Source organism: Scyliorhinus torazame, chromosome 12 (genome assembly GCF_047496885.1).
Source record: "Scyliorhinus torazame isolate Kashiwa2021f chromosome 12, sScyTor2.1, whole genome shotgun sequence".
Classification (NCBI taxonomy): Eukaryota; Metazoa; Chordata; class Chondrichthyes; order Carcharhiniformes; family Scyliorhinidae; genus Scyliorhinus; species Scyliorhinus torazame.
In genome coordinates, this window is record NC_092718.1 from 157,340,211 (window position 1) to 157,357,550 (window position 17,340).

Below are 17,340 nucleotides of genomic sequence, written 5' to 3' on the forward strand. Positions count from 1 at the left end.
CCCACTGCTGCTCCCCTCACCCACTGCTGCTCCCCTCACCCACAGCTGCTCCCCTCACCCACAGCTACTCCCCTCACCCACAGCTACTCCCCTCGCCCTACAGCTGCTTCCCTCGCCCCACAGCTGCTCCCCTCACCCACTGCTGCTCCCCTCGCCCCACTGCTGCTCCACTCGCCCCACTGCTGCTCCCCTCACCCACTGCTGCACCCCTCACCCACCGCTGCTCTCCTCACCCACTGCTGCACCCTTCGCCCCACTGCTGCTCCTCTCGCCCCACTGCTGCTCTCCTCGCCCCAAAGCTGCTCCCCTCGCCCCACTGCTGCTCCCCTCACCCACTGCTGCTCCCCTCGCCCAACAGCTGCTCCCCTCGCCCCAATGCGGTTCCCCTCTCCCACAGCTGCTCTCTTCGCCCCACAGCTGCTCCACTCGCCCCACAGCTGCTCCCCTCGCCCCAATGCGGTTCCCCTCTCCCACAGCTGCTCTCTTCGCCCCACTGCTGCTCCCCTCGCCCACTGCTGCTCCCCTCGCCCACTGCTGCTCCCCTCGCCCCAATGCTGCTCCCCTCGCCCCACTGCTGCTCCCCTCGCCCCAATGCTGCTCTCCTCACCCACTGCTGCTCCCCTCGCACACTGCTGCTCCCCTCGCCCCAATGCTGCTCCCCTCACCCACTGCTGCTCCCCTCACCCACTGCTGCTCCCCTCACCCACTGCTGCTCCCCTCACCCACTGCTGCTCCCCTCGCCACAATGCTGCTCCCTTCGCCCCACAGCTGCTCCCCTCGCCCCACACCTGCTTCCCTTACCCACTGCTGCTCCCCTCACCGACTGCTGCTCCCCTCACCCACTGCTGCTCCCCTCACCCACAGCTGCTCCCCTCACCCACTGCTACTCCCCTCACCCACTGAAGCTCCCCTCACCCACTGCTACTCCCCTCGCCCCACAGCTGCTCCCCTCACCGACTGCTGCTCCCCACGCCCCACTGCTGCTCCTCGCCCCACAGCTTCTCCCCTCACCCACTGCTGCTTCCCTCACCCACTGCTGCTCCCCTCGCCCCACAGCTGCTCCCCTCGCACCACTGATGCTCCCCTCGCCCCACAGCTGCTCCCCTCACTCACTGCTGCTCCCCTTGCCCCACTGCTGCTTCCCTCGCCCCACTGATGCTCTCCTCGCCCCACTGATGCTCCCCTCGCCCCACTGCTGCTCCTCTCTCCACTGCTGCTCGCCTCTCTCCGCTGCTGCTCCCCTCGTCCCGCTGCTGCTCCGCTCGCCCCGCTGCTGCTCCTCTTGCCCCTCTGTTGCTCCACTCGCCCCACAGCTGCTCCCCTCACCCACTGCTGCTCCCCTCGCCCCACTGCTGCTCCACTCGCCCCACTGCTGCTCCCCTCACCCACTGCTGCACCCCTCACCCACCGCTGCTCTCCTCACCCACTGCTGCACCCTTCGCCCCACTGCTGCTCCTCTCGCCCCACTGCTGCTCTCCTCGCCCCAAAGCTGCTCCCCTCGCCCCACTGCTGCTCCCCTCACCCACTGCTGCTCCCCTCGCCCAACAGCTGCTCCCCTCGCCCCAATGCGGTTCCCCTCTCCCACAGCTGCTCTCTTCGCCCCACTGCTGCTCCCCTCGCCCACTGCTGCTCCCCTCGCCCACTGCTGCTCCCCTCGCCCCAATGCTGCTCCCCTCGCCCCACTGCTGCTCCCCTCGCCCCAATGCTGCTCTCCTCACCCACTGCTGCTCCCCTCGCACACTGCTGCTCCCCTCGCCCCAATGCTGCTCCCCTCACCCACTGCTGCTCCCCTCACCCACTGCTGCTCCCCTCACCCACTGCTGCTCCCCTCACCCACTGCTGCTCCCCTCGCCACAATGCTGCTCCCTTCGCCCCACAGCTGCTCCCCTCGCCCCACACCTGCTTCCCTTACCCACTGCTGCTCCCCTCACCGACTGCTGCTCCCCTCACCCACTGCTGCTCCCCTCACCCACAGCTGCTCCCCTCACCCACTGCTACTCCCCTCACCCACTGAAGCTTCCCTCACCCACTGCTACTCCCCTCGCCCCACAGCTGCTCCCCTCACCGACTGCTGCTCCCCACGCCCCACTGCTGCTCCTCGCCCCACAGCTTCTCCCCTCACCCACTGCTGCTTCCCTCACCCACTGCTGCTCCCCTCGCCCCACAGCTGCTCCCCTCGCACCACTGATGCTCCCCTCGCCCCACAGCTGCTCCCCTCACTCACTGCTGCTCCCCTTGCCCCACTGCTGCTTCCCTCGCCCCACTGCTGCTCCCCTCGCCCCACTGCTGTTCCCCTTGCCCCACTGCTGCTTCCCTCGCCCCACTGATGCTCTCCTCGCCCCACTGATGCTCCCCTCGCCCCACTGCTGCTCCTCTCTCCACTGCTGCTCGCCTCTCTCCGCTGCTGCTCCCCTCGTCCCGCTGCTGCTCCGCTCGCCCCGCTGCTGCTCCTCTTGCCCCTCTGTTGCTCCACTCGCCCCGCTGCTGCTCCCCTCGCCCCACTGCTGCTCCTCTCGCCCCGCTGCTGCTCCTCTCGCCCCGCTGCTGCTCCCCTCGCCCCTCTGTTGCTCCGCTCGCCCCACTGCTGCTCCTCTCATCCCACTGCTGCTCTCCTCGCCCCAAAGCTGCTCCCCTCGCCCCACTGCTGCTCCGCTCGCCCCACTGCTGCTCCTCTCGCCCCACTGCTGCTCTCCTCGCCCCACTGCTGCTCCTCTCGCCCCACTGCTGTTCTCCTCGCCCCAAAGCTGCTCCCCTCGCCCCACTGCTGCTCCCCTCGCCCACTGCTGCTCTTCTTGCCCCGCTGCTGCCCCTCTCGCCCCGCTGCTGCTCCCCTCGCCCCTCTGTTGCTCCGCTCGCCCCACTGTTGCTCCTCTCGCCCCACTGTTGCTCCTCTCGCCCCACTGCTGCTCTCCTCGCCCCACTGCTGCTCTCCTCGCCCCACTGCTGCTCCTCTCGCCCCACTGTTGCTCCTCTCGCCCCGCTGCTGCCCCTCTCGCCCCACTGCTGCTCTCCTAGCCCCAAAGCTGCTCCCCTCGCCCCACTGCTGCCCCTCTCGCCCCACTGCTGCTCCCCTCGCCCCACTGCTGCTCTCCTCGCCCCACTGCTGCACCTCTCGCCCCACTGCTGCTCTCCTCGCCCCAAAGCTGCTCCCCTCGCCCCACTGCTGCTTCCCTCACCCACTGCTGCTCCCCTCGCCCCACTGCTGGTCCCCTCACCCCACTGATGCTCTCCTCACCCACTGCTGCTCACCTCGCCCACTGCTGCTCCCCTCGCCCCACTGATGCTCTCCTCGCCCCACTGATGCTCCCCTCGCCCCACTGCTGCTCCTCTCTCCACTGCTGCTTGCCTCTCTCTGCTGCTGCTCCCCTCTCCCACAGCTGCTCCCCTCACCCACTGCTGCTCCCCTCGCCCCACTGCTGCTCCCCTCTCCCACAGCTGCTCCTCTCACCCCAATGCTGCTCTCCTCGCCCCAAAGCTGCTCCGCTCGCCCCAAAGCTGCTCCCCTCACCCACAGCTGCTCCCCTCGCCCCAATGCGGCTCCGCTCGCCTCACAGCTGCTCCCCTCGCCCCACAGCTGCTCCCCTCGCCCCACTGCTGCTCCCCTCACCCCACTGCTGCTCCCCTCACCCCACAGCTGCTCCCCTCACCCCACTGCTGTTCCCCTCACCCACAGCTACTCCCCTCGCCCCACAGCTGCTCCCCTCACCCACTGCTGCTCCCCTCGCCGCACTGCTGCTTCCCTCGCCCCACAGCTGCTCCCCTCACCCACTGCTGCTCCCCTCGCCCCACTGCTGCTCCACTCGCCCCACTGCTGCTCCCCTCACCCACTGCTGCACCCCTCACCCACCGCTGCTCTCCTCACCCACTGCTGCACCCTTCGCCCCACTGCTGCTCCTCTCGCCCCACTGCTGCTCTCCTCGCCCCAAAGCTGCTCCCCTCGCCCCACTGCTGCTCCCCTCACCCACTGCTGCTCCCCTCGCCCAACAGCTGCTCCCCTCGCCCCAATGCGGTTCCCCTCTCCCACAGCTGCTCTCTTCGCCCCACAGCTGCTCCCCTCGCCCCAATGCGGCTCCCCTCGCCCCACAGCTGCTCCCCTCGCCCCACAGCTGCTCCCCTCGCCCACTGCTGCTCCCCTCACCCACTGCTGCTCCCCTCGCCCACTGCTGCTCCCCTCGCCCACTGCTGCTCCCCTCGCCCCAATGCTGCTCCCCTCGCCCCAATGCTGCTCCCCTCGCCCCAATGCTGCTATCCTCACCCACTGCTGCTCCCCTCGCACACTGCTGCTTCCCTCGCCCCAATGCTGCTCCCCTCACCCACTGCTGCTCCCCTCACCCACTGCTGCTCCCCTCACCCACTGCTGCTCCCCTCACCCACTGCTGCTCCCCTCGCCACAATGCTGCTCCCCTCGCCCCACAGCTGCTCCCCTCGCCCCACAGCTGCTTCCCTCACCCACTGCTGCTCCCCTCACCGACTGCTGCTCCCCTCACCCACTGCTGCTCTCCTCACCGACTGCTGCTCCCCACGCCCCACTGCTGCTCCTCGCCCCACAGCTTCTCCCCTCACCCACTGCTGCTTCCCTCACCCACTGCTGCTCCCCTCACCCACTGCTGCTCCCCTCACCACAATGCTGCTCCCCTCGCCCCACAGCTGCTCCCCTCGCCCCACAGCTGCTTCCCTCACCCACAGCTGCTCCCCTCACCCACTGCTACTCCCCTCGCCCCACAGCTGCTCTCCTCACCGACTGCTGCTCCCCACGCCCCACTGCTGCTCCTCGCCCCACAGCTTCTCCCCTCACCCACTGCTGCTTCCCTCACCCACTGCTGCTCCCCTCGCCCCACTGATGCTCCCCTCGCCCGACAGCTGCTCCCCTCACTCACTGCTGCTCCCCTTGCCCCACTGCTGTTTCCCTCGCCCCACTGCTGCTCCCCTCGCCCCACTGATGCTCTCCTCGCCCCACTGATGCTCCCCTCGCCCCACTGCTGCTCCTCTCTCCACTGCTGCTCGCCTCTCTCCGCTGCTGCTCCGCTCGCCCCGCTGCTGCTCCTCTCGCCCCGCTGCTGCTCCCCTCGCCCCTCTGTTGCTCCGCTCGCCCCACTGCTGCTCCTCTCATCCCACTGCTGCTCTCCTCGCCCCAAAGCTGCTCCTCTCGCCCCACTGCTGCTCCGCTCGCCCCACTGCTGCTCCTCTCGCCCCACTGCTGCTCTCCTCGCCCCACTGCTGCTCCTCTCGCCCCACTGCTGCTCTCCTCGCCCCAAAGCTGCTCCCCTCGCCCCACTGCTGCTCCCCTCGCCCACTGCTGCTCTTCTTGCCCCGCTGCTGCCCCTCTCGCCCCGCTGCTGCTCCTCTCGCCCCGCTGCTGCTCCTCTCGCCCCTCTGTTGCTCCGCTCGCCCCACTGTTGCTCCTCTCGCCCCACTGCTGCTCTCCTCGCCCCACTGCTGCTCCCCTCGCCCCTCTGTTGCTCAGCTCGCCCCGCTGCTGCCCCTCTCGCCCCGCTGCTGCTCCTCTCACCCCGCTGCTGCTCCCCTCGCCCCTCTGTTGCTCCGCTCGCCCCACTGTTGCTCCTCTCGCCCCACTGCTGCTCTCCTCGCCCCACTGCTGCTCCCCTCGCCCCTCTGTTGCTCAGCTCACCCCGCTGCTGCCCCTCTCGCCCCGCTGCTGCTCCTCTCGCCCCGCTGCTGCTCCCCTCGCCCCTCTGTTGCTCCGCTCGCCCCTCTGTTGCTCAGCTCGTCCCACTGCTGCTCCTCTCGCCCCACTGCTGCTCCCCTCGCCCCAATGCTGCTCCCCTCACCCACTGCTGCTCCCCTAGCCCCACTGCTGCTCTCCTCGCCCACTGCTGCACCTCTCGCCCCACTGCTGCTCTCCTCGCGCCAAAGCTGCTCCCCTCGCCCCACTGCTGCTTCCCTCACCCACTGCTGCTCCCCTCGCCCCACTGCTGGTCCCCTCACCCCACTGATGCTCTCCTCACCCACTGCTGCTCACCTCGCCCACTGCTGCTCCCCTCGCCCCACTGATGCTCTCCTCGCCCCACTGATGCTCCCCTCGCCCCACTGCTGCTCCTCTCTCCACTGCTGCTTGCCTCTCTCTGCTGCTGCTCCCCTCGTCCCGCTGCTGCTCCCCTCGTCCCGCTGCTGCTCCCCTCGCCCCTCTGCTGCTCCTCTCGCATCAAGCCGCAAAGCCTTAAGGGTTGTATTTTTCAGATTCCTTGTCCCGTTCCTCTTATTTTTTACCTTGTCCCTGTTTTATTCTGACACCTGGGGCGAAATTCTCCGGAAACAGCGCGATTTCCGCCGACTGGCGCCCAAAACTGCGCAAATCAGACGGGCATCGCGCCGCCCCAAAGGTGCAGAATGCTTTGCATCTTTGGGGGCCGAGCCCCAACATTGAGGGGCTAGGTCGGCGCCGGACAGATTTCCGCCCCGCCAGCTGGCGGAAAAGGCCTTTGGTGCCCCGCCAGCTGGCGCGCAAATGACATCTCCGGGCGGCGCATGCGCGGGAGCGTTAGCAGCCGCTGACAGCTTCCCACGCTTGCGCAGTGGAAGGAGCCTCTTCTGCCTCTGCCATGTTGGAGACTGTGGCGGAGGCGGAAGGGAAAGAGTGCCCCCACGGCACAGGCCCGCCCGCGGATCGGTGGGCCCCGATCGCGGGCCAGGCCACCGTGGGGGCACCCCCCGGGGTCAGATTGCCCCGCGCCCCCCCCACCCCCAGGACCCCGGAGCCCGCCCGCGCCGCCTTGTCCCGCCGGTAAGGTAGGTGGTTTAATTTACGCCGGCGGGACAGGCATTTTAGTGGCGGGGCTTCGGCCCATCCGGGCCGGAGAATCGCACGGGGGGGGGGGCTCTCCAACCGGCACGGCGTGATTCCCGCCCCCGCCGAATCTCCGGTGCCAGAGACTTCGGCAACCGGCGGGGGCGGGATTGACGCCAGCCCCCGCCGATTCTCCGACCCGGCGGGGGGTCAGAGAATCTCGCCCCTGATGTCTTTCTGGAAAAGTTTTTTTTTTTTGTCTTATGAATGTTGCAAGGAAAGATTAAAAGTTACTTATAGAGTACTGTATTCTTTGGGGTATTTATTGGTGTTGACAGTTGTTAAGATGTTTACTGTGGGTTTATAAAGTGTTAACTGGCTTCATAAATAAACATTGTTAAATTTAAAAGTACTGTAGATCTCTGTTGCATCACACCTATAAAGTAGGCCCATGTGCTCCCCATAACCACAATCTATTAAAAGTTGTGGGTCAGGTGAGCTCCATATTGCACTTTGGGGTTCTCTAAACCCTGGCCCATAACAAATTGGGGGCTCGAGGGGGATAAAAGTCTATCTATTGATTTGGCTCAGTGAACTTAAAGACAGTGAGGGGTGAGCATATTGTGGGAGATTTTCAGGTGTGGTATTCCAGTTTAAGTAGGGAGTGTGTTGTGGACAATGGCTCTTTCAGAGGCTCAGATGTTTTTTGGGGTGGAGACGGTCACATACAGTACCTTACGGACAGAGACTAAGAACAGGCTTTTAGATTTGGCAAAAAACATTGCAATTAACATTACCTGACAGAACGCGGAAAGATGAGGTACTTGCCGCACTCACTGAGCATTTGAAATTGCCTGAGATACAGTCTGACTCATTGGAAATGGCAAAGTTCCAGTTGCAGATTAAGCAACTTGAAATGAAAAAGAATTAAAGCAGCTTGAATACGAAATGAGAGAAAAAGAGGGCAAGGGAGATACAGATCAAGGATAAAGAAAAGGAGAGAGAAGAAAGAATAGCCTTAGCAGATCAAAAAGAAAGAGAAAGGGAGGTACAGATCAAGGAAAAAGAAAAAGGAGAGAGAAAACGATAGAGAGGAAAAAGAAAACGAGAGAGAAAGAGGTAGAGAGGAAAAAGAAAAGGAGAGAAAGGAAAGGGGAAAAGAGAGAGAGTTTGAACTTCAGAAAATGGCCATGAAACATGACAGTCAGTTAAAATTGGTGGATGGAAAGAAAAACATATGGTCTGAGTAGAGTGATGAGGATAATGAGCTTGAGCGTCACAGTCGAAGGCTTGTGGGGATCTATTTAAATATGTCCATGCAATGCCAAGATTTGATGAGAAGGAGGTAGAAGCCTTTTTCATTTCATTTGAGAAGGTAGCTAAACAAGATAAATGGTCACAGGACATGTGGGTATTACTGATTCAAACAAAGCCGGTAGGTAGGGCCAGTGAAGTGTTTGCATCACTACCGGAGGAGGTATCTGGGATGTATGAGGAGGTGAAAACATCCATCTTAGGTGCATATAAACTAGTGTCTGAAGCCTACAGACAAAGGTTCAGAAATTTCAGGAAAGAACCTGGTCAAACATACCGGGAGTTTGAAAGGATCAAACAGAGTAATTTTGATAGGTGGATAAGGGCTTTGAAAATAGACCAAACATATGAAGCTCTCAGAGAAATTATACTTTTGGAGGAGTTTAAGAATTCAATTCCTGATGTGGTGAGAACTCATGTGGAAGAGCAGAGGGTTAAAACTGTGAGGTTAGCAGCAGAAATGACAGATTATTGTGAATTATTTCAGAAATCAAAGCTTGGTTTCCGACATCAGTTAAAGCCTGTGAGGGATAGAAACTGGGGACATGAGAAATACTCAACTGGTAGAGGTAAAGGAAATCTGATGGGAGATAATAAGGAGAGTGTTCCTCATATTAAAAAAGAAATCCGGGAGGGTGGAAAAGAAATGAAAAGTTTCAAATGTTTTCACTGTAATAAACTAGGACATGTAAAGTCACAGTGTTGGTGGTTGAAGAAAAGCACTGGGAAGGCTGATGTGGTAAAACAGGATAAGACAGTGGGGTTTGTGAAAGTGGTAAAGGAAAGCCCAAGTGAAGTGAAGGAGGTGCAAAAGGTTGTACAGCCTGGTCAAGAGGTGATTGATGAGAAGGTGCCAGATGTCTTTACATAATTTACTTGTGTGGGTAAAGTTTACTCATGTGTACCAGAAGGAGCAGGTAAAGAAGTCACAATTTTAAGAGATACGGGAGCTAGTCAATCTTTAATGGTAAGAGATGAGGAGTTATGTAGTTTGGGAAGAGTTGCCAGAAAAGGTGGTAAAATGTGGAATTCAGGGTGAGAAGAGTAGTGTTCCATTATATAAGGTAAGGTTGGAAAGTCCAGTGAAGAATGGTGAAGTGGTAGTAGGAGTAATAGAGAAACTATCTTGTCCAGGAATACTGTTTATCTTGGGTAATGATATCGCTGGATCATGGTGGGAGTGATACCTACTGTGGTTGATAAGCCAGTAGAAAATCAGACAACTGAAGTGTTGAAGGACGAGTGTCCTGGGATTTATCCGGATTGTGTAGTACCAAGGTCGCAAAGTCACAGGTTAAGACAAGAGGAGAAATCAAAGAGTGAAGATGAAGTTGAAGAGCAATTATCAGAAATGATTTTTGATCAGATGGTTGGAAAAGAACAAGAACAGGTGGAGGATGAGGTGGAAATTTTTAGAGGAATCTGAATGTATACCAGAATTTTATAACCGTAAAAGCGATGTCTTGATGAGAAAATGGAGACCTTTACATATGCAGGCGGATGAAAAGTGGGCAGAAGTTGATCAAGTAGTATTGCCGGTAAGGTATGGAAAGGAGGTGCACATGAGGTACCAGTGGGAGGTCATTTGTGAGTAAGGAAAACTCAAGCTAAAATACAAAAACATTTTTATTGGCCTTGACTACATAAAGATCAAGTTAAATTTTGTCGATCATGTCACACATGTCAAGTGATGGGGGAACCTCAAGCAGTGACAAAACCAGTGCCCTGAAAACCCATTCCAGCATTTGAGGAACCTTTCACAAGGGTCTTAATTGATTGCATCGGACCACTTCCTAAAACAAAAAGTGGGTATCAATACCTTTTGACGATAATGGATGTGTCCACTAGGTTTCCAGAGGTCATTCCAGTATGCAATATTACAACTAAAACGATTGTGGAGAAATTACTTAAATTCTTTACGAGGTATGGAGTACCCACAGAAATACAATCGAATCAAGGATCAAATTTTACCTCAAGGTTATTCAAAGAAGTTATGGATAGCTTAGGATTAAAACAATTTAAATCAACTGCTTAGCATCCAGAATCGCAGGGAGCTTTAGAAAGGTGGTATCAGACATTAAAGACAATGTTGAGGGCTTATTGTCAAGATTATCCAGAGGAATGGGATAAAGGAATTCCATTTGTACTGTTTGCAATTAGGGATGCACCCAATGAATCAACCAAATTCAGTCCTTTTGCACTAATGTAGAGTATGCTTAAAAATGGCATAATTGAAGTGGGTTGCAGCCAATGGAGCTCACCCAGAGTGATGGTACCAAAACCAGACGGTACCCAACGGTCATGTGTGGACTATAGAAAGGTTAATGCAGTTACAAGAACGGACTCTTATCCTAGCCCACGTTTGGAGGATTGCATTGAGAAAGTGGGACAATCAGCTTTTATTTCCAAACTGGATTTACTTAAAGGTTACTGGCAGGTACCTTTATCCGAAAGGGCGAAGGAGATTTCAGTTTTTGTGACTCCAGATGGTATATACCAATTCAAAGTTATGCCACTTGGCATGAAAAACTCCCCGGCCACATTTCAACAGTTAACTAACACAGTTGTTTCAGGATTACCCAATTGTGTGGTATACATCGACGATCTGGTAATTTTCAGCCAGACATGGAAAGAACATTTAAAACATCTGATGGAGTTATTCAATCGACTTCAAGAGGCGGGTTTGATGGTAAACCTGGCCAAAAGTGGATATGGAAAAGCCCAAGTTACTTTCCTTGGCCATACAGTCGGACAGGGTCGAATGGTCACATGGGATGTGAAAACAAAAGTTATTGGGGAGTTTCCAATACCCTCGAGTCGAAGGGAAATAATCCGATTTCTTGGCATGAGTGGATTTGATCGTACATTTGTGCCAAATTTCTGCAGTGTGGTTGCTCCACTGATGGACTTGCTGAAGAAACATTGAAAATTTCAGTGGACAGCGGAGTTCCAACAGGCATTTCACTGCCTGAAAGCTGTGATAACCAATGCTCCTGTGTTAGAGAATTACAAGGGGCTCTGTGATCAGATTGAACTTTAAAGAGAAATGCCGAGGCTTAGAGAAATGGATGGATCGTGCAGAGACCATCTTGTCCAAAGAGACTGTCAAGCGAGAAAGATTCCAGGTGGAGGAAGAAGAACAAAAATGGACTATGTTATTATTAAATGTTTGTGTGTTTTGTTTTGTTAAAAAAAAACAGATATTCATTGTCCAGATTTCTTAAAAGAAAGGAAAAGGTGAAAAATAAAACCATCTTGAAGTTGATGGGTTTTTTTTCTTGGGGGGAGGTGTCATGTGAGATTACCTTTCAGAAATGGGTGTTTGTCGAATAGCTGTAGTGGGTGTACCTTTAAGAAATGGATGTTTATTAAATAGCTGCAGTGATGTCAGAGAGTGGGTGGAGCTAGGCTGCCTGTCTGCTTTTACTTTCGCTTCGGGCTCGCAGCTACAGGGTGTGTTTGAGTTTCATTTTGATAGCTGGATAGCCACAGTCACAACGAGAAGGTGTATTAGTCTCTCTCTCTGCAATCTAAAGACTGTCTCCAGATCCTTTGGTGATTTAAAAATAATACCTGTTTCTGCAGATAAGTTAAACCTGATATCTTCCTGTCAAAGGGTTTTTTTTTGTCTTATGGATGTTGCAAGGAAAGGTTAAGAGTTACTTATCGAGGTCGATATTCTTTGGGGAATTTATTGGTATTGATAGTTGTTAAGATGTTTACTGTGGGTTTATAAAGTGTTAACTGGTTTCATAAATAAATATTATTTCAATTTAAAAGTTAAATTCAAAACAAGCTTGCCAGTGTTTAAAAACTGCTGCCGAGTTCGCTGGGTGGGGGCTGATCCGCAGGCATTCCGGGGCGATCCGAAGCTCCATAGTCCTTTAAGCTCGCTTAATAAATTGTAGCGCACAATGACTTACGAGAGAGACGAGTAGAGATGAAGTCGATGAGGCTTTATTAAGCGAGACTTGTCCCCAGCAGTTCAGCAACAGAATGGAGCGGCGGGGAGAAGCTCGGGTTCTTATACTCCGCCTTCAGGGCGGAGCCAGGGGTAAACAGCCAATCAGGACCCGGGATCTGTCAGCCAATAGCATCACGGCTTCACAGTCCCATATGACCCCTAATACATACTACCACAAGCTCCCATTTTAAATGCCTCATATCTGGACTTTTAATAGGGAATTGGCTTCCGGGTTGAACCATGGTTTCCGATTAGGAAATGCTCATATTACCTCTGTGGCACGCAGTCCTCAAAACACTTACTGATGAAGATTGTGACGTTAGTAGCACACTCGTTTAGGTTGGCCTCTGAGTTCTTGAGTATGGGCCAATCCACTGACTCCAAACAGTTGTGTAGAAGGTCTTCCGTTGCCTCAGGCCAGCATTGCATGACTTTCCTATCCACCTGCTTTAGTTTCTGCATGTGTGCTGGGAGAAGGAGCAGCGTCCTGTGGTCTCGTTTTTCAAATTGTAGCCAAAGGATGTAACGGTAGGCGCCCTTGATGTTTGTATAACAGCAAGAGGATGTCAAGGATATTAGGGCCATTGGTGGGGTGGGAAATGTGTTGGTAAAATTTTGGAAACACACTTGAGATTGGCCTGGTTAAAATCACGGTGAACAAGGCCTCCGGGTATTTTGTTTCAAAGTTAATTATAACAGTGAACGATTCATCAAGTGCCTTCTTCACCTCCGCCTGAGGTGGAATATAGGCCGCTATAATAATGACAGAAGTGAACCCCCGTGGAAGATAGTAGGGGTGGCACTTCAGTCACGTATTCGAGATCCGGAGAGCAACAACTCGTCAGGGTTGCCACATCTGAGCACCATGAGGTGTTGCTGAGGAAACAAACTCCACCGCCCTTTGTCTTGCCAGAGGATGCCGTGCGGTCCATCCGATGAATTGAGAAGTCCTCAGTTTGCAAAGCACAGTCAGGTAAGGCAGGATTCAGCCATGTGTCCGGCAGTCTCTCAATTCTCTCTGAAAAGTAAGTCTAGCATTAAGCTTGTCCAGTTAGTTTTCAATGGCTTAGACATTTGCAGGCTTCGAGGGCCGAAGGGCCTGTTCCTGTGCTGTACTTTTCTTTGTTCTTTACTCCAGGGGAGGAACCGCGTTGTTTTAATCTCACTTGAAGACCAGCACATTTTCTTCATTTCCTGGGTCGATAGCAGCTTCTGCCTATCCATCGGTCCTCTTCTGCTACTGGATCGGGTCGGGCTGGCCCACGTGACCAAACCCAGCATCGATGGCTGGACTGAAAGCCCCCCAATCTAGGCCTAGTCGGGCCTACTTTTCAGGCCTCTTCTGCCTCCTGATCAGGTTTGTCAGGGTATGGACACTGGGCGGGCCTTTCCGTGTCCTGTCGAGCCAGATCACATAGTTGAATGCCGAATTGGGGACCTCGGACGTTAGATCCTTCTCCAGGCGGGGTTGAGCCCACTAGTCCATTTCAAGGTCGAAGTAGGTTCAACGGTGACGTCCTTCCCAGTCAGGTCTGACCAAGTCATGTGACTCGGTACACAGAAGTCGAAGAATCTCCAGACCCGTAAGTTCAAAGAAGCATGATTCGTGATTTTGTTAGTTTTTAGATCTAAAAGACTAAAATGGCTCTAATTAATGTAGAAGATGATCTGCAAGGGACACCTCGCAGAGAGTCGCCATGCTCCTGCGCCATCTTTTCAGTTTCTTCGATCGATTGGACAATGCTCAGCACCTTTCACGACATCTCAGATACTGAAGCAGGCTGTGTTTATACAGAGTTTACACAGGACATTATTCAGACTTGGGCTGATAAGTGGGAAGTAACAGTCACAAGTGTTGGGCAATGACCATCACCAACAAGAGAGAATCTAACCATCGCCCCTTGACATTCAATGTCATTACCATCACTGAATCCCCCATTATCAACATCCTGAGGGTGGATGCTTGGAATTCACAAAGATTAACTCACCTCCTGACATCCCAAAGATGGTCCCCTATCAACAAACACAAGTCAGAAGTATAATTTAGTACTCTCCACTGGCCTGGGTGAATGAAGCTTCAAAAATACTCAGGAAGCTAACACCATCCAGGACAAAGCAGTCTGCTTGATTGGCATCCCGTTCACCGTGACAAATACTCACTCTTTCCACCACCAACACACAGTGGCAGCCGTGTGTACCATCTACAAGATGCATTGCAGTAAGTCACCAATGTTCCTTCAGCAGCACCTTCCAAACCCATGACCCCTACCATCTAGAAGCACAAGGGCAGAAAATGCATCGGATCCCCACCACCCGGAGGTTCCACTCCAAGCCACACAGAATCCTGACTTGGAAAATATCATCGTTTCTTCACTGTCGCTGGGCCAAAATCCTGGAAGTCCTTTCTTAACAGCACTGCGAGAGTACCAACTGTACACCACTTGGACCACAGCGGTCCAAGAAGACCATCTCCAGGGCAGTGAGGGATGGGCAATAAATGCTGGCCTAGCCAGCAACGCCCACATCCCATGCTCTTTGATTAAATCGGAAGGTGTTTTGTCACCACCGGAAAGCATGACGTGGAGCCTCTCTCATTATTCAGTGAATTCGACTCCCATGTCTCTCACCGCAATGAACTGCATTAAATCTAGCCAACTGAGGATCATTCCTCTCCCTCCACAGAATCCTCTACAGACTGAGAAGGTGATGGGGTGTTGTTTATCAATAGAAACAGTTCAAATCTGTTCGAAGCATTGAAAATATCAATTCAAACCAAAGAATAATTAGCCACCCCCCCTGCATCACCCCACCCCCCAAAAAATTCCCAAGCTGGTTTCTGAGGTCAGGTATCCAGTTACCTTCTCCTGCAGTCTTCATCATATATTGGTACATGGGTAAGTCTGGCCGGTCAGCAAAATCCTCAGATTTCTTCACCAGTGCTTCTTTTAAAGTTTCATAACCGTTCAGTATCACAGTGTTTGTCCATCCAAACTGTACACCGACCACATCGCCGTATTTCTTCCACAGCTTAAAAATGAAAAAAAAATTAACTGGGGGACGTTGATCACTTATAGGTCAAAGACTACGTTGATCAGAGTTTGAATGAGAGGCATCATTTTACTGTTAATTTATACATTGGGATTGATCTTCCAGGTCCTCGAGGTAACAGGCCTGGCCCACGGAGTGTGCAGGTGCGGCTTTGCCGTTGACACAATGAGTATCAGCCGAGCCTCAGTTACGTTCACTCTGGTCTCTGAGTCACAAGGTTCCAGATTAAACTCTGACTGCAGCACCTGAGCACATTAATCTATGCTGACTCTCCAGAACGTCACTGACGGAGTGTATTGCTGGAGCAGCAGATGCCTTTTGGGTGAGATTATAAAGTAAGGCTCAAATGTCTGCTTGGGGCTTGGTGGCTGTCAAAGATGTACAGATGTCACAGCACTATGAAGGTGGGGACTATCACTGGTGTCCTAGCCAATAATTATCGCTCAATCACTCACAACAAAATGAGACTCAATTTAAGCTTGAGGGACACCTAGGGCGTGATCTACCGGCCACGCTGCAACTGAAAAGCAGCAGGCCACAGTGCCACGTGGCCTATAACTGCCGGACACCCCACTCCTGGGACCTAATCAACCGTAATCTCGCAAGATGTCGCAATGAGGAGCCCGCCCATTATGGGTGGGGTCACATTTGGCCAAATCTGCATATTACTGTTGTGTTATGCTTCTTCATGTAGCATAAGCTGCTTCCTTGATGTGTACTCTGACAAAGGAAGGCTCAGACTTGGAGATAGGTTTAACACATTTATTGAACAGTTAACAATTCTCCTACTTGAGTTCGACTCTCTTGCTGATCTTGCTATAGTAACTCAGTCTAACTAACCAGTCTGCTCTAATCCATGCGGGGGGTGTGATGCTTCTTGATCTGCCCCTGTCTCTCGGAGTGTCGCCAAAGGAAAGAGAAAGAGCATGTGTGCCCTGTCCATTCATATGAGTAGCCCCCTTGTGGTAGTGTCACCTCTGGGTGTGTCTTGACTGCCCACTGGTCATGTCCTATCTTACTGACCTATTGGTTGAATGTCTGTGTGTCATGATGTCTCTGGTGCTCCCTCTAGTGTTTACTTAGTTCCAGTGTATCTACATTAACCCCTTGTGTATTTACAGTGATGCATATCACCACAATTATTATTATGATTATTATAGCAAGACAGCTAGTCTCACTCTAATATGCAGTTCCCTGAGGTAACCAAGGCATTGGGAACTATCCCTTCACCTTGGAGAACTCGGGTGAGTGCCATTAAGTGCTCGTCTCCACAAACGGGACCGGATGGAATGGCATTTGTGGTGGACTCCCACGGGAATCAGAAGGCCGTAGGTACATGCCCTCTGGGCAGGGTTGTGCCCTGTCACTGCCGGTGCCACCTGGGCACCTTCATAGTGCCGGCCTAGCACCCTGGCTGTGCCACCTGGGTGCCTGCCTGGCACTACCAAGGTGCCAAGCTGCCATTTTCTGCTTAGCAATGATTTGGCTGGAGGTGCCCTGTGCAGGTGTGGGCCAGTGCCCCCCTTACAGTGAGTTGGGACTGGGGTGTGGGGTTCGGGGGTTGCGCTGAGGGCTCGAGAGTTCAGGTCACCATTTAAAATTGGCGTCCCCCTCGCTCCCTGCATTGCAAAGTTTCGGCGAGCGGGGCTCCTCAGTGCAGAAAACAGGTCTGAGTGCTGGTTCGGCTGCTCGTTTCCCGCTGAAGCCCCGTATCTAATCGGAGCCACGTTCAGTAGAGAGTTGTGTTTCTCTTCGCTGTGAGTGCCGGGAAACACCCGGCTAAATGTGCTTGCTATGGGACATAGTTCCCATTTGGTTCAATCGCTCCCCTTATCTTTTGATTCGGCATGTTACAGCTTTCTGGACTCAACACTGAGTGTAATAATTTCAGATCATGAACTCTAATGCGACAACACACGTCTCCCACACCCCCCCCTCCCCCCACAGCCCCCTCCCCTCCCCCCCGGCACCACTCCCCATCACCAGCACCATTTTGTTTCCTTCTCTTTGCATGTTTCAATCTTCTCATTATCTTTGCTTTCCGACAGTAGCACACCTGCTCGAGACGCATCTTGCCCCACCTCCATTGCCTTTGACCCTGGAGGACTAATCTTCTGTCATTCAATATTGCTCCTGTCCAGGGGGAACTTCCAATCTCCAGTGGCCGGGGGAGGGTGGGGTTGTACCCTGGAGATGGCCCAGAAGATACACTGGGGAAATTCCTCTGGGGGAAATTCCTCTGGAATCCAAGAGCAAGAACTGCCCGGGA

General features: G+C 54.4%; 1 protein-coding gene and 1 pseudogene across 4 annotated transcripts in view; one reads left to right on the plus strand and one right to left on the minus strand.

Moving 5' to 3' along the window:
- LOC140387110 (cytochrome P450 2D17-like) overlaps nt 1-17,340 on the plus strand; it is a 294,894-nt pseudogene that overhangs the window by 199,443 nt on the left and 78,111 nt on the right.
- The window catches only part of LOC140386683 (cytochrome P450 2D17-like), a 209,935-nt gene that overhangs the window by 136,453 nt on the left and 56,142 nt on the right, over nt 1-17,340 (minus strand). For all 4 annotated transcript variants that reach the window (XM_072469236.1, XM_072469238.1, XM_072469237.1 and 1 more), the window contains one exon: nt 14,882-15,050. In XM_072469236.1, coding sequence (XP_072325337.1) covers nt 14,882-15,050 — 169 coding nt within the window. The remainder of the gene's footprint in view (nt 1-14,881; nt 15,051-17,340) is intronic.